At 59.6% G+C, this 24,852-nt stretch overlaps 1 protein-coding gene across 1 annotated transcript in view; it reads right to left on the bottom strand.

Annotated features, from left to right (window-relative positions):
• Positions 1-24,458, bottom strand: part of Dhc36C (Dynein heavy chain at 36C) — a gene marked incomplete in the record, with an annotated part of 72,630 nt that extends 48,172 nt beyond the window's left edge. Inside the window, 29 exon segments of the mRNA XM_037212333.1 lie at positions 235-380; positions 781-946; positions 3,220-3,450; positions 3,787-3,923; positions 4,541-4,682; positions 5,360-5,475; positions 6,219-6,328; positions 6,523-6,650; positions 7,045-7,243; positions 7,779-8,005; positions 8,425-8,547; positions 9,066-9,219; positions 9,767-9,877; positions 10,433-10,611; positions 11,481-11,597; positions 11,799-11,885; positions 13,179-13,394; positions 14,006-14,170; positions 14,695-14,833; positions 15,204-15,331; positions 16,173-16,320; positions 16,905-16,999; positions 17,893-18,075; positions 19,861-20,010; positions 20,548-20,701; positions 22,599-22,765; positions 23,032-23,139; positions 23,474-23,628; positions 24,365-24,458. Of these exon segments, the coding sequence (XP_037068228.1) occupies positions 235-380; positions 781-946; positions 3,220-3,450; positions 3,787-3,923; positions 4,541-4,682; positions 5,360-5,475; positions 6,219-6,328; positions 6,523-6,650; positions 7,045-7,243; positions 7,779-8,005; positions 8,425-8,547; positions 9,066-9,219; positions 9,767-9,877; positions 10,433-10,611; positions 11,481-11,597; positions 11,799-11,885; positions 13,179-13,394; positions 14,006-14,170; positions 14,695-14,833; positions 15,204-15,331; positions 16,173-16,320; positions 16,905-16,999; positions 17,893-18,075; positions 19,861-20,010; positions 20,548-20,701; positions 22,599-22,765; positions 23,032-23,139; positions 23,474-23,527 (4,080 nt within the window).
• Between the last annotated feature and the right edge of the window lie 394 nt (positions 24,459-24,852).

The raw sequence follows: 24,852 nt of genomic DNA, 5'->3' as shown, positions 1-24,852 counted from the left end.
TGGGTCGTGGATTTAGGGTCAGCTATCCAAAGCAGCGTCTGGCTGATGCCCGTTCCGTCAGAGCAGACTGGACAATTCGGGGAAGAATTACGGACCCACCAGACCGCGCCAGCCCAGCGGCAAGCGGCCAGACCGGTGCACCCACCGCGAACAGTCCCAGGTCCTGCGGGACATGATCACAGGCCCGGCGGACCGCACCAGCCCAGCGGCAAGCGGCCAGACCGGTGCACCCACCGCGAACAGTCCCAAGTCCTGCGTCAGGAACTTGGGCAAGTTGACGTCGGTGATGGAGCGCAGGATGAGGATGTCCTCCGACTCCTCCGGGTACTTGAGCTTCAGATTGCCGGCGGCGGTCAGTACCGACTTGACGGCCCGCATGCCTGCCAACACCAATAGGGTGGGTGTGGCGCGGAGACCATGGTAGCGGCGAGGTTGACGTACCCGAAGACGATGAGGGCCTAGCGAAGTCATGGTCATGGCCTACGTAAGATATCAGTGGACAATATCCCACCCGTTCTAGCGGGCCTATGGCATGCCGTCCGCACGTTTCATTCACCGTGATTCCCTCAAAGCTAGGCTATTGGTGACTGTGTTCTTGAAAGTTGAATCCAACAGCAGACACCGCAACAAAACGAAGATGGTAGCTGGCCATGCATTCATCCCCTCCAGCTCGGTGCTTACGCCACCAACAGTGCACCCGCGGCTTACCCCGCCTCAGAGAGGCGGCTGCCACATTGGCGCGGGCGCCGGTGTCGGCCGGGGCCGCCGCCGCCGCCGTACCGTAATCGTAGTGGGGCTGAGAGGAAAGCTGCTCCGAACAGAGTCGGTACGTGGCCACAATCTTGGTGGCCAGCGGCCGGGCGTTGACGAAGCCGCACGAGTAGAGCACGATCTCGGCGATCATGGCGTAGTCGGGCACCATCATGGCCACGGAGCGGAACAGCGCCTGTGTGGCATGACAGGACGCCTTAGACGGCGCTGCGGTAGGCCCGCCGGCGGTTATAAGGAGGCAGGACCGCCGGGTGGTGTGGGAGGCCGGGCCGCCGGGGGATGTGGGAAGGTAGGGCCGCCGTGGCAGGCCTGCCGGCGGTATGCGCAGGCAGGGCCGCCGGGGGATGTGGGGAGGCAGGGCCGCCAGGGGCTGTGGGGAGGCGGGGCCGCCGGGGGATGTGGGGAGGCAGGGCCGCCGCGGCAGGCCCGCCGGGGGTATGCGCAGGCAGGGCCGCCGGGGATGTGGGGAGGCAGGGCCACCGCGGCAGGCCCGCCGGGGGTATGCGCAGGCAGGGCCGCCGGGGGATGTGGGGAGGCAGGGCTGCTGTCACAGGCAACGCGCTCCGGTATCGCAAACGAGCCTCAGCGAGTGGAAGTTGTCCGGGAGGAGTCACCAGGGGCCAGTATTAGCCTCAACGGCACGAGGTGCCCTTGATCACTGCACTTCAGATACAGCGCGCTAGGGGTGTACTGCTCGTTAGCAACGTTGCTTACGGTCCGTTCTATTGTATCACTGTCTTTAAATAGGTAATGTAAAGTGAGGAAATATGTAAGCCCTTCTTATGTGTTACTGCCTCAAAATTGCACACACATTGACGTGCGCCAGCGCGCGCATGCATGAGCGTCATCAGCCAATAAAATGCACAGCGGCACGCAGACAGGCCGTAGTTTCTCGGATGGACGGAAAGACCTGCTCCCAACAGGCGTGGGGATGAGGTCAGATCACTGGCTTCGAAGCCGAATACCAGGCCAAGGCAATAACATGAAAGTTAAGCCGCGGCTAAAGCCGGAATCTTTGACGTTCGGAGCTGCGAAGCCGAAGGCAGCGTCTTCGCATTTTTTAAGGTAAAACTGAATCCGAAGCCGGAGCCTTCGAATTTTGCACACGCAAAGCTGAAGCCGAAGATAGCGGCTTCAAGCCTGGGAAGCACGAACCCGAAGCCGAGTCCATCACTTTGTAATAACGGGGCCGAAGCCGAAGCCGCATCTGGTGTACGTTACTTGGCGAAACCGGACTCTTTTCGCGTCTGCTAGAACTGTATGGACATTATGAGTTTTGGAGTTATTATGCAAGCAGTTCAATCGACCTCCAATATACCAGAAGGCGTGAAAGATTATAGTATTAATCCATTAAACGACGTTATCACGCAAAAGTTGGCTACATTGTAAACAAAACTCGACGTTTTGTATTATGCTCATGGTCACGAGTAGAAGTTTTGAACGAGGAAAACACTCGTAGCCGAGAATAAAGCTTGAAGCGTCGAATTTTGAAAATATAACCAATAGCGCTTGATAACGTAGTTAGACCAGCACCACCCGGCAAGGTCCATTATTTTCATCATAAACGCTCCTAGCTCATAATGCTGTAAAAAGAGAAACCCGAAGCTTTTTGCTTTTATCAAGTTAAACCGTTAAGATCAGAGATCACCGCGACTTTGAGGGATGATTGATACGAGGCGTGGAAGACTTTTAGGGTCATCGCCCTTATCACGTATAAGCATCTATACATAAAACATTGCGGATATTTAGCTGTGCAGCCGTCAATGCGTAATTAAGTCGTAACTGCAGGGACAAAAACCGTGACAAAGCCGAAGCCAGCAGTTCAATGTCGCATCAAGTCGGAGCCATAGTCATAACTCAAATTGTACTTGGGCGACGCCGCAGCCAGCCGTTAGAAATGACACTCAGCCGAAGCAGGGGTCGAGGCTAATCGTTAAAAATGGCACGACACCGAAGCCGAAGCTGAAGCTAGCCGTTGAATCTAGCTTAAACCTGGAGTTAATGCCCCAAACCATTGGAGTAAGGCTCCCGCTTCCTGAAACCGGCCTCGTCCCCATGTCTGATCCCCAGATTAACACCACTGCGGGGATCTGTCCGTCGAGCTCCGCCCCCTCCCACGCCCTTCGTATCTGCCGACGGACGTCCCCTGCGGCGAGGCAGATGCCATAGCGCTGCTCCGTCACGCAGCGCCAGCGACCAGCGCCTACGGCGGACGGGACGTCCAGCACCACGGCATCGACCGTCCACCGCAGCCGGACCCCGGGAGCGCAGTACGGCGCTCACCGCAGCCGGACCCCGGGAGCGCAGCCCGCCGTTCACCGCAGCCGGACCCCGGGAGCGCAGTACGGCGCTCACCGCAGCCGGACCCCGGGAGCGCAGCCCGCCGTTCACCGCAGCCGGACCCCGGGAGCGCAGTACGGCGCTCACCGCAGCCGGGCCGCCTCTCACCTTGAGGTTGTCGGGCAGCTCTGAGCGGCCGGCGTAGCCCGGGTTCATGGTGATGAAGACGGCGCAGGTGGGGTCCAGCTTGAGCTCGGTGCCCTCGAAGAGCAGCATGTCGGCGCCGGCGCTGATGGCGCGCGAGATGGTCAGGATCTGCTGTGCCACCACCGATAGCACCTCCAGGTCGATCCGGTTGAACTCGTCGAAGCAGGACCAGGCGCCGCACGAGGCGAGACCCTGCAGGAGGAGGTGGTGCTTGGGTCCGTGTCGGCGGTGTAAACATCGGACGCAGGCCATCGGGGTGGGACCCGTCGAGCGTTGACCAGGCGCGGAGATCGACTTTGCCCTGATACAGAACGCCCGAACAGTAGACCGTTTGAGGGCACGCGCTGCCTCACAGCACAGGGCGAATCAGATACCTTGCTGGATCGACAGTACAAGAACAGACTGTGAACTGGCCCCGCTGGCAGCGGGCTTCCACGCTGCCACTGCTTACAAAGGACGTGCAGGTACTAGAACCAAGCCACGACTCTGGGATCGCTTTTAACGGCGCACGAACTCCGGCGCACTGACCTTGAAGAATTTCCCCAAGGCGATGTAGTCAAGTCCATCCGAGCAGTTGAACACCACGCACTGCTTGGCGACCGCCTTGGCCAGGTCCTTGGTGGTTTCTGTCTTGCCGGTGCCGGCCGGGCCCTCCGGAGCGCCACCTGCGGATCGAGCGCCCACCATTGAGTGAGGGCCCCGAAAGGCCGTCCCTAACTGCGACACGCCGCACTCCCCGGGGTCAGACCGGACCCTCCGGAGCGCCACCTGTGGATCGGGCGGCCGCCAGCGAGTGAGGGCCCCGACAGGCCGACTACGACACGCCGCACTCGCCGGAGTCAGACCGGACCCTCTGGAGCGCCACCTGCGGATCGGGTGGCCACCAGTGAGTGAGGATCCCGAGAGGCCAACTACGACACGCCGCACTCGCCGGGGTTAGACCGGACCCGCCGGAGCGCCACCTGCGGATCGGGCGGCCGCCAGTGAGTGAGGGCTCCGAGGAGCCTCTCCCGACTACGACACGCCGCACTCGCCAGTGTCCAGGTCCAGGTGGCGGCATCGCCACAGGGTAAATGCGCGGCTGCAGAACTCCCGTGACAACCTGCGGGCAGTCGCAGCACACCACAGACGAATCTGTATGGCCACTTGGTGTATCTACACCTGACATGTACGGACACACACGACTGTAAGCCCACATGATGACTGAAGCCGCCAGTCTCCCTCTCCTCCGCCCTCCACAGGCCGGGCCGAGCTGCGGCGCGGCCCGGCCGCGGCGCCGTACCCAGGTGCAGGTGGAGGGCGCCGAACAGGGTACGGTAGCAGCGGTCCGTCAGCGGCGTAATCACCAGCCGCGGAGTGTTGCCCAGATACTCGTAGCCGTACATCAGCGTCGAGTTGATCATGCGCGTGGCCAGCCGGGACTCCTGGCCGCCCGGTGACGCGCAGTCAGGCCCGTAGGCAGCGGGGGGGGGGGGGGGGCTGCGCGTGGCCAGCTAGGACTCCTGGCCGCCCGGTGACGCGCAGTCAGACCCATAGGCTGCGGGGAGGGGGGGGGGGGGGGACTACGTGTGGCCAGCCGGGACTCCTGACCGGTCGGTGACGCGCAGTCAGGCCCGTAGGCAGCGGGGGGGGGGGGGACTACGTGTGGCCAGCCGGGACTCCTGGCCGCCCGGTGACGCGCAGTCAGGCCCGTAGGCAGCGGGGGGGGGGGGGGGGGGACTACGTGTGGCCAGCCGGGACTCCTGACCGGTCGGTGACGCGCAGTCAGGCCCCTGGACAACGGGGGGGGGGGGGGGGGCTACGCGTGGTCGTGTGTGAGAAGTGACGCCGACACAGCGCGAGCAACCAACGAGTACATCAATCACAAACACCCACGCCTACGCGTTGGAATTGGTGTCAGCGAGGAATCGACCAAAATGCTTACGAACATCGGGAAGAGGAGGTGGATAGAATGATCAAAGGGATCATTGCGTTTCATTTAGAGGCTTTAATGAATAATGATCTGAACGAATCAAAGGCGCAAGGTTTAGCTTCGCTTTGCCTGCCTGAGTAAAACGGGACGTGACCAAGCCTTGAGAGTGCGGGCACGCCGCCGCCTGACCTCCCAGTAGTAGCGCGTCTGCGCCAGCCAGGCGAAGTCGTTCTCGGAGGACACCTTGCTGGCGATCAGGGAGGTGAGCACGTCCCTGGCGTGCACGTCCAGCACGACCAGAGCACCTGGGAGCAGGCGGCAGACCCACTCAGAGCCGGCCCAGCGGAGGCGCGGCCGAGTCTCACGGCAGCATCGCTGCAGTCGGTCAGCAGCACCGGCACCGCTGCAGTCGGTCGGCAGCACCGGCACCGCTGCAGTCGGTCAGCAGCACTGGCACCACTGCAGTCGGTCAGCAGCGCCGGCGCCGCTGCAGTCGGTCAGCAGCACCGACGCCGCTGCAGTCGGTCACCGGCGCCGGCGCCGCTGCAGACGGTCACTGGTATCGGCACCGCTGCAGTCGGTCAGCAGCACCGGCACCGCTGCAGTCGGTCACCGGCGCCGGCACCGCTGCAGTCGGTCAGCAGCGCCGGCGCCGCTCCGGCTCAGGCGGCCGCCGCGTCATCACTCCATCACTTCTAATCACTACCGAGCGGCTGCGCTGAAGACGTAGCGCCATAGCGAGGAGAACTGCTGCACCGGGAGGATGTCGCAAAGAGCCGGCCGCGCTCACCGGTAGCTAGTTCAAAGAAACAGCGTTACGGACCCCCGCTTTTCTAAGGGCGCTGCGCCGACACATGCACCGCAAGCGTCCTAGTTTCACAGGTGAGTCCTTCTCATGAATGACTGACGCGTCGAAACTCGAAGCATAAAACCTTTCACTGGCCCGTGCGCTTACGAGGCGCGATTTAAAAGCGCGCAGGTTCGCATGTTCGCGTTGCCAAACCAGGCTCTGGGCCGTTAACGCGGCGGGCTGGTGGCTGAGCCTCACCGAGAGTGGTGCGATTCTGTCTGGAGAGCTTGCCACGCACCAGCTCCACGATCTTGGCGATCTGATCGTTGTTCACCTGCAGGTACTCCTGCATGGCGCCGCCGCCCGCCCTGCGCCACAGAGCGACCGAGCTCTCAGACGGCGTAACACAGCATGCGAACACCAAACCCAGCCAAGGGATGACGCACGACAGCGGCACACCACCGTGCAAAGCGTGAGGATGGCGCGGTCTGACGTGCGTGATTCCCCATGTCTGAGTCCATCCAGCACGGCCAGCGCTCCAGAGCGACTGGCGCGCTCCCACCTGATGGACTTGTGTACGTCCGAGGTCCAGTAGGTCTGCGACACGCACAACACGATCTGGCCGGGCCAAGAGAGCACCCAGTGGTCGCGCGTGTCCTTCGCGTACGCCTCCATCCCCTGGGCCACCTCCTGCAATATCAGGTCGGTGTCTTGGTAAAATGGATGCATCGCAGGCCAATACGGTCATGCTGCAGGACATCGTTGGTATGAGATTATAACTGCTGTTTTTAAGGAAATGTGTTGACAATATTCATGGTAGAAACACGGTTATGCTGCAGAGAACGGTAGCAGCCAGGACTGTCAGGGCGGTGTACGGGTTGGACGCCGAGACATATTGGTGGCCGCTCGCTGCCCAGAGCAACACTCGGGACATGTGCTGGAGCAGTCTGACACGAAACTGTGTCACACTTGAGGACACGTAGACAGCAGCACGTTCGCACCTCACGCCTTCATCGGTGCAAACTCTGAGCCCAGCCCAGAAACAATCCAAGAGTGTTTGGTGTCTCGAGCAGCGGCAACTCACGTGCTGCAGACTGGACTTCATGAGAGCCTCGAGCTCGAGCAGCCACTTCTCCACCTGCCCGCGGGCGCGCGCCGTCGATATCTCCTCCAGCAGCTGTATGATCTCGTTCTCGCTCGACTTCATGTGCGTCACCTCCAGCGTCTCAGTGAAGGTCAGCGACGCAATGCCCTCGAAACACTTCTTCAGGTGCGGCTGCACGCTGGAGGAGAACACGACGAGAGAGCCCGGCGTAGGGGTCAGAGGACTTCACGGAAGGACAGTCGACAGGATTCGGTAGGGGGAGGCGGTCAGGGACCCCGACGGAGGAGGGTCACATGGCATGGCAGCAGCTGAGCGTAAATGGGCCAGAGCCCTCCACCAGAGCACCAAAGCCCTCAGTGCTACCGCCCTAGCCACTCGACGGTCGCCCACATGTGCGCTAAACGAAGCAGACTTGGTCTTAACGCAACATCGACTACTCCGCTCTCCCCCCCCCCCTCCCCCATCCCCAGGGACATCTTTCGCACATAAATTTCCATGACTTACTTCAGTTATATAGCTACGTACTGGGTGCGCTGAAGTGTGCTACTATTGTGCTACTACTAAAAGTGCTGCTACTAAGTGTGCTTGCGATACAAGGGGCAGAGCGAACCCCTTGTGCCGCGAACGCCCTGCGACCATGGGCGTTCCCACCACGGATGATGTGCCTTCTCCCCCGTTCGTTGAGATCCCCTTCGGTCGGCGTGGCCACTCACCGAGTCGGATCCTTGGTCTCGGACAGGATCTCCAGCAGCTCGTCATTGGACAGGAAGAAGAAGCGCGGGAAGTAGAGCCGCTTCTTCTCCAGGTAGTCGTTCAGCCCCTTCAGGATAAGCTCCAGCAGCTCGTTGGACTTCTTCAGCCGCTCCAGCATCTTCTCCACGTCCACCACGGCCAGCACGTGCGTGTCCAGCAGCGCGGCCTTCATGATGTCCCGCCAGTTCTGCCGACAGGCGCACACACGCCGTCAGCCATCAGTCACCCCGCTGTAGCACCAAAGCATGCCTAGCGATGGCGGCGCAGGTCCTGACGCTATCACGAAAGCGTTGTCGGTGGTGTGACCTGCCTCATCGCGCGGAAATCTCTTCGCGGGAATGTTGGGGTGAGATGGTGGGCACAAATGCGATCAATACGGTGTGACTGGCGACAGTCTTGGGTTGGGCATTAAGCCCTCCAAAAACAGTGCACACGGAAAGCTAGTGAAATACAAATGTCGTTTGCTATGAAAAGTGGTTCCCATTTGCGGGAAGAACCCGAACGAATGGGCTCCTCCATCCGATTTTGAAATCCTACTAGCATCCAACCAGGCCAGGGCAGCACAACTGTGCGCCCCCACCTCCGCCAGTAGTCGTGCAACGTCACCTTGTCGACGGTGGTGAACCTGCGGCCCTCCTCCGGCATCTGGGACATAATGTCCGGACTGGAGAAGATGGGCTCCAGGTACAGCCACGTCACCTGCACCTTCAGCCACTCGTCCAGGATTTCCTGTCGGCACGTTACGAGGTCGTGCACGGATAGCGCCGGGCGGGGCGGGGCGGGGCGGGGCGGGGCGGAGCAGACGGGACGGAACCCGTGGTCGTCATCCCGCGCATCAGCCGCTGAGCAGTGTCAGCTCATATAACCTGCAGCATTGTCCGTCAAGCCCAAGTCATTGGGCTGTGTGTGTGAGCCTATGACGATGGCGCTTTTTAGTTGTTGTTTTCTTTTTGTCTGGGAGGAGCGCCATCATCTTCAGTGAAACGATGAAGGACTAGCAACATATCCTTACACTGATCCAATCCCTTCCGGCCCACTAATGGCGGTTAGAAGTCCACTCAGTGCCAATGACAGCAGTCCTCATTGACAGTAGTCACCTCGGCATCACGGTTTAACGTTGACATCAACTGCTTATAACATCATGCTAGTTGTCAGCGAACTGGTCAGCATTTCCGGTATGCTGTCAACTACATCCCACTGTAAGGAGCGCTGTCGTCGCGTCAGCGCCGGCCGCGCGGTGGCCAGACCTGCAAGTTCATCAGCGTCTTCTCCCACTCGCAGATCTGCTCCTCGAACGGCTTGATGAAGGGCGAGCCGCGCATGGTCTGCGTCTTCACCAGGTGGTCGTCCAGCATCATCTGGATGTCGTCCAGTGAGGAGAGGATCGACGTGCCCGACTCCCTGCGCGCAGGACCATGGGCCGGCTGACGCTGGCCGCCCGCAGCCGCGCCCACACCACAGCCGGTTCATAGGACGTGGCTGCGTAACAGCCCCGCCCTCACCACCGGAGCACGAGGAAGCCCACTCCCAGTGAGCAGCCACGAAGCTCTGTACGCACACCGCGCGTAGTGCAGTGCTTCGTGCGACGTTCGGGACGGCAGGATGCTGGCCTGACTAAGCCTCCACATTCGGCTGCGCTGAGCGGGGGAGCGTCGACTGTGACCCTGTGACATGTGACCTGTGACCTTTGACTGTGGCCCGGCCCCGTCTGAGCGCAGTCCTCCCAAGACACCGCGCACTCTCCCAGGCGGCCCAGGAGAAGGCACAGCCCGACGGCGCTCCGGAGCTCAGTGTAGCCGAAGCCCGTCCAAATCTCCAGCGGGCTCCGCGCTGCCGGTGCCATGCCGCGCCCACCAGCAGACGCTCGACTACAGCGTGATACGCTGCATTGTATGCACCGACCGAGACGCGCCTGCGCCATCCGCTGAGCTGGCGACAGCAGCCTAACCTGTAGGGCACGATGTTGAACTCCATGTCCTTCCACTCGGCCTTCATCTTGTCCATCGCCCGCTCCAGGTTGTACTCCTTGGTGGCCGACTCGCTGATGCTCTCGAACTTGCTGCGGACGAGTGACGTCACAAGTCAGACAGTCCTGGATGGAAGCTGTACCAGCCCAAGCCGCTGGTGTGTCAGGCTGACAAGACCGAGTACGCTATTAACTGTCACCAAGCAATGCCGATTATGTCAGAAAGCACTGCACGCCTTAGCATAATACAGCAGCTACACCCTGCAGCTGTTCCCCACAAGAAACATTGATCAGCTGTTTTCTGACAAAAATATATGGTAAGATGCGCCCACGATTGCAAAGAACTATCTTGAGCGAAATAAGCAGAATTGAATCCAGTGAGGACGTTCGGAATACACCAACTATGCTTGTCCAATCTCTACCACGCATGCCAGGTCAAGTACATAACATACAAACTAGCCGACCCTTGCACCAGTGCATGCCGCCGCCGGCTGTCAGCTACTGACCCGCCCCGGTTCCGCTCCCCGGAGCGGCCGCCGCGGGCTGTCAGCTGCTGACCCGCCCCGGTTCCGCTCCCCGGAGCGGCCGCCGCTGGCTGCCAGCTGCTGACCCGCCCCGGTTCCGCTCCCCGGAGCGGCCGCCGCCCACCTGATGTAGTCCACCAGGTTGAGGTCGATGATCTTGGCGAGCGTGGTGTCCGGGTCGGCCTTGATCGGGAAGCCGACGATCTCCGAGATCTTCTCCCAGTGGCGGTCGCGCAGGCCCGGGTTGCCCAGCGTCTGCACCTCGGGCATGTGCTCCCGGAAGGCGTCGATGCTGGCCTTCACCTGCGGAGCGGGCCAGTGCCGCATAGCTGGTTGACGAACGGCACCTTGCGGGTGGATGGGCACCGAGCCGATACGAGACCACTTTCGGCACACGGTTCTGGCAACAGTGAACTCACCGGTGGCGAGGAAACGCGATTATGGAGACTGCTGTAGGAGGTGAGCTGCAGGGAACCAATGCAACGAGCCGTCCGTACCGAAACGCAACATTAGCGGAGATCTAAAACACCGTGCACCGGGCAGCTCAGCAGCGGGATTAGTGTTCTCAGGCTGTTGCTTCGGCTCCACGCCTGTTGCAAGGACCGCGTGGTGGGGCGCCTGTGCGAGGACACTCCAGTGGTGGACGTGCTGTTCGGACGGTGCTTCTGTGTGGTGCCGGTGCCGGACGGAGACAGCTTGCATGCAGGATGCCTGCATTGGTGCGGCGTTTTTCCTACACTAACGCCACGCTTCTGAACAATCGGTTAGTGGGGCACCTCCTGGGAACGGCTCCAGGGACATGTCCCGAGACGGTCCCGGATCTCCGTTCCCGAGTGGAGCGTCCCGTTACAGGCATTAGTCTGACAGCGGGACATAAATACAGAGGCGACACCTCAGCCGACCATCTGAACCACAACAGCTTCGCACTGGGGCACCGCCCCAGGACGGCCCCAAGTGGGCCTCCTGTCTCGTGATGGTCTCCCGGTGGATGCCTGTCCCAGGGCCGGTCCCCAGACCTCCCCAGCGCTACGTGGAAAAGGCAAAGCTGCGATGTTGCGTTTTCTCGCATTGAAGCACGCCTACTCTTGCCTCGGCACATCACCAGCACCTCAGCCACCCGAGCGGGATGCATGTCCCGGGACGTCCGTCCCGGGACGCCGCCCGTCCCTTGCCTGCAGCAGGAGGTCGCGCGCCGGCCCCTCGGTGCTGAACGACCGCTCCAGCTTGTAGATGCTTCGGAAGTATGTGTCCGTGTCCTGTTCGATGTCCTCGGGATCGTGCGTGCCCAGCTGGCGGCAGCGGCGAGGCTGGTCAGATGAGCAACGGCAGAGCTGGTCGGCGCAGCACGGTCGGCTTTGGTACTGCGCGTGGCTGACATCCATTGAAAGGCGTTCGTCACAAGGTTGGAATGATCAGCCTCTTGGTCTTTCTCATACGTTATTCTCATGTGAGCAAAAATAACTGCAACATTCACACGCTCTGGAGCTTACCGGCGAATTCATCCATGACTCGTACTTTGTGCTGAATTCCACGCCGTTCTCGTACAGACGAAGGTAGGGACTCAGCTTGTCCGATACCTGAAAAGATCGCATTCACAGCAGTGTGCTATGGTTAGATGAGGAGAACACTTCGAATTAAACATCATGACGTTAAAAAATGACGCATATATAAGAGGATGGGAGAGGGGCACCATCAATAATGCCGGCACCACATGTTCCAAATTATCGTTTTCAGCACGACGTCAGCTGCCTCTAGCTTGTCATCCACAGTAGCTGGTCACCGCAGTCATGATCGTCCCCGCTTGGATGACCCAAAACTCCCAATCTCTTGCCAGCAGACATTGGGAGGCGCCCATCTCCCACCGTTGTCACTTCTGTGTCTGACTCACGCCATCCACCGGCGCCGACGCAAGGTCCGTCCCTGACCTCCGTCTGGTGCGGGCGTTAGGTCCGTCTCTTACCTCCGTCCGGTGGGGGTGCTGGGTCCGTCCCTAACGTCCGTCCGGTGGGGGTGCTGGGTCCATCTCTTACCTCCGTCCGGTGGGGGTGCTGGGTCCGTCCCTAACGTCCGTCCGGTGGGGGTGCTGGGTCCGTCTCTTACCTCCGTCCGGTGGGGGTGCTGGGTCCGTCCCTAACGTCCGTCCGGTGCGGGTGCTGGGTCCGTCTCTTACCTCCGTGCGGTGCGGGTGCTGGGTCCGTCTCTTACCTCCTTGTGGTGCGGGTGCTAGGTCCGTCTCTTACCTCCGTCCGGCGGGGGTGCTGGGTCCGTCCCTAACGTCCGTCCGGTGCGGGTGCTGGGTCCGTCTCTTACCTCCATCCGGTGCGGGTACGAGGTCCGTCTCTAACCACCGTCCGATGCGGGTACCGAGTTAGGTGCTCCCGCCCCGCCAGCAATAGTATTGTACCAGGCCTGGTCAGTTTCTTGGAAAGAGCATTCCCGACAACCCCTGCCAAACGCTGCTCTGAGAGACTTGGATGCCGCATCGGATTCTGACCTCGCGCCGGCGCGGGTAAGATGTCAGCTCCCATATCGGGTTCTCACGTCCCGTCGGCGCAGGTAAGATGTCAGCTCCCATGTCGGGTTCTCACCTCGCGCCGGCGCGGGTAAGATGTCAGCTCCCATGTCGGGTTCTCACCTCGCGCCGGCGCGGGTAAGATGTCAACTCCCATATCGGGTTCTCACCTCGCGCCGGCGCGGGTAAGATGTCAGCTCCCATATCGGGTTCTCACCTTGCGCCGGCGCGGGTAAGATGTCAGCTCACATATCGGGTTCTCACCTCGCGCCGGCGCGGGTAAGATGTCAGCTTCCATATCGGGTTCTCACCTCGTGCCGGCGCGGGTAAGATGTCAGCTCCCATATCGGGTTCTCACCTCGCGCCGGCGCGGGTAGGACGTCAACTCCCACTCGAAGGCCGCCTCTTCATCATTGATGGCGTCTGTCTTGTCCAGTGCCACCTGCAGTTTCTCCTGCAGATTCTGACTCTTCTTCAGGTACTTGGGCAGGTCCTCAATTTCGCCGAGCTCCTTCAGTTCGTCCACCTGCTTGTTGTACGTCTCCAGCTCCTCAATGAATCGCTCCCGTCGCACCTGAGCGTCAGCGGAAGCCGGGGCCGTCAGCAGTATGGCTGCGCCCACTAATGGAGAAGTGCGGCAGGCAATACAACGAGCCTCACAGCCACTCAGACAGACGCGTGCTTCGGTCGGCATGCGGCCGAGGGGGCTCAGAATGCGACAGTCGATCTGTACTGAGGCCCAAGGATACTGACGACAAATTGCTGTCATGACACTGCGACGAACGAATACACTCCTAACGTGTACTAAGACGTTCCTGTGGACACGTTGAGGTCGTATTATCACGTTTCGAATACATCTGAACTCAAATAAACTTTAGTTTTTAAGCCATATCAACATATTCGGAATGCATATGAACTAAACTAAACTTACGGGTTTTGAATGCAATGAATGTACTGCAACGGTCAAGAAGTGTGAGCAGTTATCTGCAGTACACTCTCGACGCCTTGCACTTGAAGGGCAGGCGCCAGGTCAGCCGCCACCAGCCACTAGCCACTAACAGGCCCCACTGCACCCGTTTCGACAGTGGTCGTCACTAGCCCCCCCCCCCCCCCCGCCCCCTCCCCATAACCGCAGCACCGGACGGCGACCGTGGCCGACGGCGCCGGCGCCGCCCGTCGCCTCGCCTTGAGCGCCTCCTCAAACTCCGCGCGCTTCTGGCCATAGATGGCGCGGCTCTCCTCGAACACGGCCGGGATGCGCTGGTGCCAGAGGAACGTTTCCGTGTTGTGGCGCAGGTCAGCCGACGAGAACTCAGAGTAGTCCGACAGGAAGAGTAGGTGCGAGAAGATCTGCCGCCCACCGCGCGCCACCGTCACCGGGTGTACCAAAGCTGGGTTACATCAACGTGGAAACTTTAAAGAGACTGAAGCCGTTAATATGAGGAAGCCTGACCAGGGGTGCGCCCGCGTACCACCTTTTTGTTCTTATGTCGCCTTCTGAGTGAACGCACCAGGCGTTGCCAGGACTGGACGAGCACATGCACGATGGATGGTGGGCACCGCAAGTAATATTGACTGGCGCCAAGCTTTTTTAGCGGGATCCACGGCCCTGTCTTGACAATAAGTGATATAGTTGTGTCACTAATCACGAGATCTGCGCAGACAGCCAATTCCAATAGCCTTCACACCATGACGACGCGATCGCTTGACAGACGGGACTTTGGCTTCACAATAGGCAGCTCGCGATCAAGAAAACATGATCCCACCACTTAACAGTTCGAATGCCCCGTGACCCGGCCCCGCACGCCGAAGAGCTGATCCCGTACGGCGCCGCTCCGCCGGCGACGGTGACGGCGGAGCGGACGAGGACTCACAGTCCGCAGCTTGTCTTCCATCTGCGGCACCCGCTCGGCCTCGGTCTGCTCGACGTATGCCTTCAGCTCCATCAGAGCGGCCGTGTTGGGCGGCACTGTCAGCGCCTTCTCGGTGATCTGCTCGTACTCCTCCGACAGGCTGCAGCGCCAGGCGGCTGCTCTGTTACTCTATACGGGCCGCCCTCGTTCGCGGGACAGGACATGTTGCTGGCTGCTGGTGTGTAGCCGGCCAGACGACAGTTGTATTGCATTTTTTCCTCATATGAACTAAGCGCATTGATCATTTATAGTAGGGCTCACTCAACTTCACGGTCTGAAATAGCCACTCACATATATATTGCAAGAAGCGTGAAATACGCTCATAACTTTACAAACGGACACTTTACGGCATGCCTGGGCCGAGTGTGACCAACAGCAGCGCCACAGCTCATGTGAGAAGCGTTCGTGACCGCCGCAGCGGCGACGGCGGCGGCGGTGGCGGCCACGGTCGCGCCACCGACGCCACTCACGCCTTGTTGCTGGCGTTGTGGTTGGCCAGCATGTTCTGCAGTATCTTGTCGCGGAGGCCGGCTGTCAGGCCCACCAGGTCCTCGGTGAGCGTGTCACAGCGGACCTCGAAAGAGCCCAGCCGGATCACCTGCCGACCAGACCGGTGACGGTACGCTGGCGCTCGTCCCCACACCTCCCCCACCGTCCGGTCACGGCACGCTGGCGCTCGCCCTCACCAAGTCCACCCCCCCCCCCCCACACCGTCTGGTCACGGCACGTTGGCGCCCGCCCTCACCCCTCCCCTAATGCCCGGTCACAGCACGCTGGCGCTCGCCCTCAACCTTGCCCCACCGTCCCGTCACGCCACGCTGGCGCGCTCTCTCACCCCTCCCCACTGCCCAGCCACGGCATGCTGGTGCTCGTCCTCACCCCTCCCCCACCGCCCGGTCACGGCACGTTGACGCTCGCCCCACACCTCCCCGCTGCCCGGTTGCGCCACGCTGGAGCGCTCTATCACCCCCCCCCCCCCCCCCATCCCCCAATGCCCGGTCACGGCACGTTGGCACGTTCTCTCACGCCTCCCCCCACTGCCCGGTCATGGCACGCTGGCACGCTCTCACCCCTCCCCCACTGCCCGGTCACGGCACGTTCGGCGCCCCCAAACCCTTCCCCCACGGCCCGGTGACGGGCAATGGCAGCAGGGACTGCGGTGCAGCCGTTGTTAAAGTGTTTATTCTTGCCAGACATGCAAACGTATAGTTTCTAGCCTAACTCTGCGATATATCATACATAGCGTCAGGGGCTCAAGCAGCATAACGCGAGCACACTGGCCTCGACGCACGATCCATGGACAACAAGGCGTGCCTTCGATGCTGGTCCACGGGAGGCGCGGCTCTTCCGAGGAGTCTACGGGTGCATCACGTCCGCGGCCAAACGCTCCCGCCCTTTCACTTCAACAGCTTCTCGCCCGGCCGAGACGGCCGTCGCACCTTGGCCGACTCGCAGTCGATCTCGTAGCTGAGCTCGTGGAACCTGACCACCTGCTCCTCGTACTCCTCGAACTCGTGCTCGCCGCCCAGAAACTCGTCCACGTCGGCCGCGGCCTGTCCGCTGATCAGGTACTGGTATCGCTCGTACCTGCGCACGCGAGGCACAGACCACTGTGTCACATCAGGCGCCACGGAGGACGGCCGGCTCGCACGGGTCCTCGTCCACCCCGGCCGTGGCCTGTCCGCTGATCAGGTACTAGTATCGCTCGTACCTGCGTATGCCGGGTACAGACCACTGTGTCACATCGGACGCCACGAAGGACGGCCGGCTTGCACGGGTCGCACCGGCGGGCGGCCGAGACCGATCGGCGATAGAGCCAGACTCATGTACAGATCACATGTTACACTGATGCCCGCCAAATGTTCAGGCACCTCGCAGAACTACTGATTCTGGCCTCCGTAACCTTGCATGCACTGTGGCGCGAAATGACCCTGAAAGGAAGGGGTACTTCTCTTCTGGCGACCACCTTCGATCATTCCACCTTTATCGAGGTCCTACGAGCGTCCGCTTTGCTGAATCACGAGAGCCGAGTACAAAAACGTAATAACGACATCAGTAAAGCTCAAGCAATCTACCCAGTTGGCACAGTTTGGCCCATATTTCCATCAAATAGGCTGTTTGACCTTCCAAAACGTTGCCGCAGGTGCGACGTGACTGAGCAGAGGTCCTACCAGAGCGAGTGTTGCTGTGGGCCGACCGACTGCTCTGCGACCATGGCCCTGACGCGCTCCTGCAGCTCCTCCACTATCTCCGGCAGCACCACCGGCTGCAACGAGCCAGTCATGAAGGGCGCTCAGACTCGTCCAATGTCTCTGGTGGGACTAACGACTGAAACAGCGATCACGAGCCCTTCGAATTTTCGACAGTAAACTATCGATAGAGCTGCTCGACTGTGTGACGCCATTTGTTCTTATGATGTTAGACCTTCCTGTAGCTTCTTTCGTAGAGGGTCGGACATATATGTGCATGCTTGGAACTGGTGGGCATACGGGCTCGCGACGGAAAAGGTGCCGCCATGTCGCTCGTGTGTGTTTGCCTTAACAAACAGGCAAAAGCAGTGGGAGAGTAGCATGAATTCCTTCCCCTCCCCCCCCCCCCATCCCCCACCCCCAACTCTACCATCTCCGGCAAACCAACGGTTAGAGCGTTTTGGCCGTCTGGCCTCAGCCGTAAGCCGTCTACGCAATCCCCGCAGCAGGAACCGTAACAGGAAGAGGTTTGTCCTGCATTTGACGTTGCTCTGTCTCCTGATCAGATATCCCACGATATGTGTAAAACCAAACAAATACTGACACGGTTGCAGGCAATTCACAAAAAAATGTTTCTCAGTTCTCTCAAAATTGGGGTACCAAGAATGGCAAAGCTAAAGCTTAGCACAGCGTCAGCTTAACACACAGCCCCAAAATAATTGGCAGATTACAAATTGGCGTTCCCTGCCTTGCACATTCCTCCTCATCGTATATTTCGCGCTATGATCTGACTCCACCGTCCATCCCAACTCGACATGGGAAGCCGAGCCTACTACACCCCGCACGCACGACTTCCCAGTCCCCGACACAAACCAAGACCGAGCCTATCCCAGCCGCCAGAGCCGGGCCCGCATGCAGTGGGAGCCAGGCACCAGGCCGGACGCGCGCGCCCCGGGACGACGCCACCGACCTTCAGGTACTGGGCGCGGCCGGGCCAGTCGAGGAACACGCGCGTCTCCGCCCGCTTCAGCGTCTGCACGGAGCCGATGATGCGCTCGTACACGCCGAGCAGCTGCTCCTCGAACTCGGCCACGGTCGGCTCGAAGCGCAGCTCGCCGTCCGAGCGCACCAGGTGCAGCACAAAGCCGCAGTTCTGCGGCGGAGCGAGAGGCGTCCGAACGGCACGGCGCGGGTGGTGGGTGTCGGCGAGAGCCAGGCGGAAGCTCTGGGCCATGGGTATACGGCGCTGATGGCATTAAGCGGCCCACTTCTTCACGGCAGGATTGAAAGGGAGTTCACAAGCCCGACTACTGTTCGACATCGATGTAGTTCTCTGCTCCCGCACAGCTGACATTTACAACATTTCACTGTACTGCAATCACGGGGTTTCTCAGTCAGTGTGGCTTCGGACTCTCTCAAGGGCCTGCGCCGTTGCATCTCAGTGGCGGGATGCGGTTAACGCGTGCGTTTTTTCTACGATACAGCAGGAAGATGTTTTTCGAGACACGGTCGTTAAAGGAAGTGTGTCTAGTCTTTTTGGTTTTCCAAAAAAGATACATGATTGGTATTTATTTAGAATGTTGTCTTGAATGAAAGTGCACAATAGCGTTAAAACGTGGCTTGGCTTCAGCCTGAATGTGCATATACTTATAAACCGTCTCCCTTTGCACTTTACCCCAGTTTGTGAACCTTCATCATTATGTAATGGTGGTTAATGCCGGCAGTTGATAATTATCAGTCAACTTAAAGGGAATGCTTCACATCTGAAGATATCAAAGCAAGCATCGGATATGATGAAATAAGCTTACTTATAACCATAAGTATACTTTTAAGTGGAGAATACTACTCTTGACAACACAATTTCTCTATTTAGCAAATGCGCACCTCAACACAACACTGTTTGATTACCTCATCGTATCTTAACGAACACTGGTTGAGAGAAAATTGACGATCTTGTATCGAGACATAATGCTCGCGAACTCCAGGTACGAACGACTCGACCATTATATTTTTCTGAGCCTTGATTTCCGCGTGGTAAACGGAATGGCAGCATTTGAATGACGTTACTATGGCGTCATGGATGCCGGGACCTTGAAATAGTCTCCCCGAAACAGTCTGCTCGTCTTCGCGGACGTATATCTCAGAAGCTAGAAAAGCTTAGGTCTTAAGACGAGTAAGGCTGTGAGCTGCACCGAATGATCTTTAAGATGGCCATTTCGGTTCAAAAACCCATCCAAATGTGGAACACTCCCTTTTACCTGTATGGTATCTTGTAAGCGTTACAAGAGCTCCCATATCGCCGACTTCAGAACATTGTATCGCATTTCGTAAATCAAAGTGGGAGAGGTGAAAATTGGTACTGGAAACATATGGAATAATGAAAACGTGTGACGTCAGCGTCAAATTTCAACTGCAACTAGGCTACAGCCTCGCTATCATTTCATACAAAAATTAGGCACTGTTTGACATGAACGGTGCACACACTGGCAGCACGCTGATCCGTCAAAAAGAAGTGCCAGCCGTAACCTGCAGACAATGGCACCACGGACCTGACAGGTCCAACTGACGCGGTAAAGCACAGACCAGCCACCCCACGACCCTCCGCGGGGCCTCCACAGCCCGAGCCAGCCGTAACCTGCAGACAATGGCACCACAGATCTGACAGGTCCAACTGACGCGGTAAAGCACAGACCAGCCACCCCACGACCCTCCGCGGGGCCTTCACAGCCCGAGCCAGCCGTAACCTGCAGACAATGGCACCACAGATCTGACAGGTCCAACTGACGCGGTAAAGCACAGACCAGCCACCCCACGACCCTCCGCGGGGCCTTCACAGCCCGAGCCAGCCCCTAGCCGTTCATGCAGCGACGCGAAACTGCTGTAAAACGCCACGTATAAAGCTGCGTCCACTACCCACCCAGAGATAGCTAGCACTCACATTGCTGCTACAAAGCATGTCCGTGTACTCGCGGATGGTGTGCAACAGCATGTTCTGCACGTTCATCGACATCAGCGTGGCCACGGCGTTGAAGAACGTCTCCAGCTTCTCCGGCTGGGCCAGTGACGGGATGGTGTTCCGCTTGGCACCCTGTCAGCAGCGGTCATGACGAACGTGGCATCTGTTCGTAGAGGGGATCGTGAACAGCATGTGTAACGTTAGATGCTTGGCTAAGACAGCACAGTCATTCCAGCCGGGTATTGATCACTTCGAGTCCACACAATGACGCTGGAGGTAGAAGTCACAGGCGGCATTCACGGTTATCATTCGTAAAAGGTTGCACCCACCTGTAAGCCGCGTGAAGAGAATGGTCGGTGAATAGGCAAATATGGACACTCGGGACCCACACCCGGTGAGCGTCAGTGGGCGGGTCGGACAGCGTCAGGAGCCGGTAGGACGGGAGGCCGCCCGGCGCCAAGATGCTGACCCACATCAGGATATGGTGGACTCATCACCCAGACTCTGACCTGCATCAGGATGTGGTGGACCCGGAGCCCAGATGCTGACCCGCATCAGGACAAAGTGGACCCGGCGCCCAGATGCTAACCTGCATCAGGATGTGGTGGACCCAGCGCCCAGATGCTGACCTGCATCAGGATGTGGTGGACCCGGCGCCCAGATGCTGACCTGCATCAGGATGTGGTGGACGGCCGGGAACCAGTCATGCTCCAGCGCGTCCGAGGCGCGCTCGATGTGTTCGTCCAGCAGCTGGCTAAACTTGGTCAGTTCGAGCGCCTCCTCACGGCCGTACAGCTCGGAAGAGTCCAGCAGGCGCAGCCCGCTGGCGGCGGAGGCCGGCGTGGCCGCGGTCAGGTGCGCAGCGCCGGCACGGACGTGGGAAGACGCACGGCAATGTCAGAGACGTGGGAAGACGCGCGGCAATGTCAGAGACGTGGGAAGACGCGCGGCAATGTCCGGGACGTGGGAAGACGCACGGCAATGCCAGGGACGTGGGAAGACGCACGGCAATGTCAGGGACGTGGGAAGACGCACGGCAACGTCAGAGACGTGGGAAGACGCACGGCAATGTCAGAGACGTGGGAAGACGCACGGCAATGTCAGAGACGTGGGAAGACGCACGGCAATGTCAGAGACGTGGGAAGACGCACGGCAATGTCAGAGACGTGGGAAGACGCACGGCAATCCCAGGGACGTGGCTGCATACACGGGGAGGTCAAGAGACGCAGGTGGATACTCGGTGGTGTCACAGACACAGGCGGACACACGACAACATGAGAGACACAGTCCTCCACGACACGTCACAGACACAGCCAGGCACGCGGCGCCCTCACAGACGCAGGTGGTGTCACAGACACAGGCGGACACACGGCAACATGAGAGACACGGTCGTCCACGACACGTCACAGACACAGCCAGGCACGCGGCGCCCTCACAGACGCAGGTGGTGTCACAGACACAGGCGGACACACGGCAACATGAGAGACACGGTCCTCCACGACACGTCACAGACACGGCCAGGCACGCGGCGCCCCCAGAGACGCACGCGGACAGAAGGCAACGTTACGGACGCGGGCGGGTGCACGGCTGCGTCAGGTGCATGGGCGGTCATACGGCACAGTCAGAGACGGAAGCAGACACATGGCAGCGTCAGAGACATGGTGTGACATGCGACGACGTCGGGGTTGAGGGTCAAGGCACGGGAACCCTGCAGGCACAGGCGACCTTGTGCGAACAGGTGGGCTGGCAGCGCGCCAGAAGCCCATGCACATACACCGCAGGGTCGGAGTCACTGGCGGATGCACTCAAAGGCAGGTATACATCAACGCCAGAAACACAGTCATAAACACAGCAAAGTCAGAGACACGCACGCGATAACGCCTCGTCATCCGGTTTTCGTAATGCAGCCAAAAAGCTTCAGTCGTTCCACGCATTACCAATGCCCGCCACTCAGATGTGAAGGTGACGCCTGTGGACAACGCTCCAGGCAGGCTGTCCCGCAGCGCTCCACTGTTGGGCGGGCCCGAGGCGCCAGCTTGCTCGCAAACTGAAGCCTGGCTATGCGGAGACATGGCCGGCAGGGGGTCCAGTCACTCTAAGCCCCGGACTGAGAATGCCCGCGGCCGAAGCCTGGCTATGCGGAGACATGGCCGGCAGGGGGTCCAGTCACTCTAAGCCTCGGACTGAGATTGTCCGCGGCCAGTGGCAGCGGCTGCTCTAAGGGCCAGGTGACGTCAAAAGCCAGGATGGCTCGTGCAGCGCATTGCGGCACCTTCAGCTTTTGACGCAGAAAGTTACCGTCGATCCGGAATTTTACGATCAGATGGTGGGTCAGCGTTTACGTAACAAATAGTTCATTGTGTGGGCGTTGATCCGAGAATTCAATGAAAGGGCTCGAACTAACTCTAAAAGGGAAGCATCGTATTACCAAGATGCAATGTTGCATAATCAATAGATTCATTTTTCGCAGATATTGAAAACGGAATAAGTTCCAACACCTAGACGTGTCAAGATAACGGATTTCATGAGCATTGGCTAGCGGTGAGTGTGGTGAAGTGAGCAGCGGCGTAGTTCCAATAACACTTTTACCTTATTTTCAGCTTTAAAAAGATGCATGCCGCTACATTCCCTTTCTGAAGGGAAACACCATAGCCCCTTTAAGAGAGCTTCCTTTTACAATCCCCTTCCAGCATCCGTTGGCTGGCAGGGCGGCTGCTGACCTGAACTGCTTGTACCAAAGGTCGAGGATCTGCAGCAGGCAGGTGTTGATGGACCAGAGGTTGTAGAAGATGAGCCGCCGGTGGTGGAAGAAGCTGTGCCGCCAGGGTGACGGGGTGACGCACAGCTCCAGACGGTGCGGCAGCGTCGGCGGCGGCTCGGCGTAGTCCTGGTGGCGGCGGCACAGCACCGACTTGGCGGCATGCTGGATACAGTAAGACTAGCGCAGAGCTCAGCTCGAGCGTCTTGGTCTGCCAGTGACCGGATGGTTTTGACGAGCGTGCTCCACACGATGAAGTGTGAATGTGTGGTCCCAGTTCTTCTACAAAATCATGCAGAGATCGGAAGGATTACTGTAAGACGTTCATAGGCCAACATCGCGTCCAGTGCATAGACTAGCATCAGCCAAGCTTTCGAACGTCCACCAGCTCCCACCTGTCCGGGTTTTTCCGTCAGGATGTAGTCGACCACCGCCTTCTTGACGCCGAACAAGTACTCCTCGGTGAGCTCCACGTGCAGGTCCTGCAGGAGCTCCGCGCGGCTCTGGAGCACACCAGCGCCATGCTACTGTACAACGTTACCTGTGCAAAGCAACCACTCATATACCTTTCGGCCACTGATTTAGTCATTCATTCGTTGATTAATTTCGACACATATAGCCTACGTGGTAGAAGCGCCCTCAAATCCCCCCCAAAATGTGGCCTTCTTTCCACGCAATGAACATGATATAAGCTGGAGGGAGTCGTGAGGTGATCTGAGCTCTCAGAAACCTCGATCGAGATCAGTGAGATTATTAGAGTGCTGATCCCAAGTAAGTCCAAAAGCAGCTGCTTCCATTTTTAAGTTCAAGCATTACAGCGTGATCCGCGGCACGTACCCTCAGCTTGGCGGCCAGCATGCGGTCCATGTGCTCGAGCCACTGGTCGGCCATGGGCGCCACCTGTCCCGTCTCGATGCCGTTGTGGATGTAGTAGTAGTAGCGCAGCAGCGCCCGCTCCTGGGCTGATGGGTCCGGCCCGTCCTCCTCAGACACTGTCCGGGGGTGGCAGCGGAGGTCACCGCGCGCTGCGACGGTGGCACTGACGCGGGTTTACACCACCCGTCCGGCGCGGGAGGACTGCAGGTGGCACTGACGTGGGTTTACATCACCCGCCCGGCGCGGGGGGACTGCAGGTGGCACTGACGTGGGTTTACACCACCCGTCCGGCGTGGGAGGACTGCAGGTGGCACTGACGTGGGTTTACATCGCCCGTCAGGCGCGGGAGGACTGCAGGTGGCACTGACGTGGGTTTACATCACCCGCCCGGCGCGGGAGGACTGCAGGTGGCACTGACATGGATTTACACCACCCGTCCGGCGCGGGAGGACTGCAGGTGGCACTGACGCGGGTTAACACCACCCGCCCGGCGCGGGAGGACTGCAGGTGGCACTGACGTGGGTTTACACCACCCGCCCGGCGCGGGAGGACTGCAGGTGGCACTGACGCGGGTTTACACCACCCGTCCGGCGCGGGAGGACTGCAGGTGACGCTGACGCGGCCGACCATGAGGTGCGATAGTTTTTAAGACGTGTAGCAGCTTTTCGCAGCTGGTCAAGGAAGATCGTCGTCGCAGCAGGGACATACCTGCGAAACACCACCCCAGCATCCTGCGGTGCCTGTCAGCCTTCGCCAGCGTTTCGCTGGGAAGTCTCAGTCCCGAGATAAGACCAGCCACAAAGGACAAGCCCCTCACCGAGCGGCACCAGCCACCGCCACCAAAAGCCTCACCGCTCGGCAAGTCATCGTCGTTGGAGGTCAGCAGCGCCACCAGCCGGCAGCGGAAGCTCTCCCGCTCCTGACGACACTGCAGGTACGACTGGGTGGCAACCTGACGGCCAGGCCGGGTATCGGCGGCAGGAAGCAAGGCGCGCGTTCACTGGCGACTCCCGACACTCGGGAGGCGAGTAATATATCGACAGCAGCCGGAGGCGCATCGGGTAACCTGATCCTCACACATGCCCAGCGCAGGACCGCAGTACGGGGCTTGCTTACGTGGTGTAAAGCTGTTGGATTAAAGCACCGAGATAATAATACAAAAGGACGGTTCTCCCATACACAACTAAGCCTACCATGCGTTCAGTTGTACCACATCACCGCCGATCCGTCAGCGCCTTCAGCAGATTGTGGAGTACTTTGCTGTAGAGTTTTGTGTGAGGTGCCCCTCGCACCATCAAGTCCTCGCGTGCGCTTAGCCTGGACACCGGCTGACCTAATTG

Source organism: Pollicipes pollicipes, unplaced genomic scaffold (genome assembly GCF_011947565.3).
Source record: "Pollicipes pollicipes isolate AB1234 unplaced genomic scaffold, Ppol_2.1 Scaffold_3087;HRSCAF=3621_pilon_pilon_pilon, whole genome shotgun sequence".
NCBI lineage: Eukaryota > Metazoa > Arthropoda > Thecostraca > Pollicipedomorpha > Pollicipedidae > Pollicipes > Pollicipes pollicipes.
This window is presented reverse-complemented; position numbering and strand designations above follow the sequence as displayed.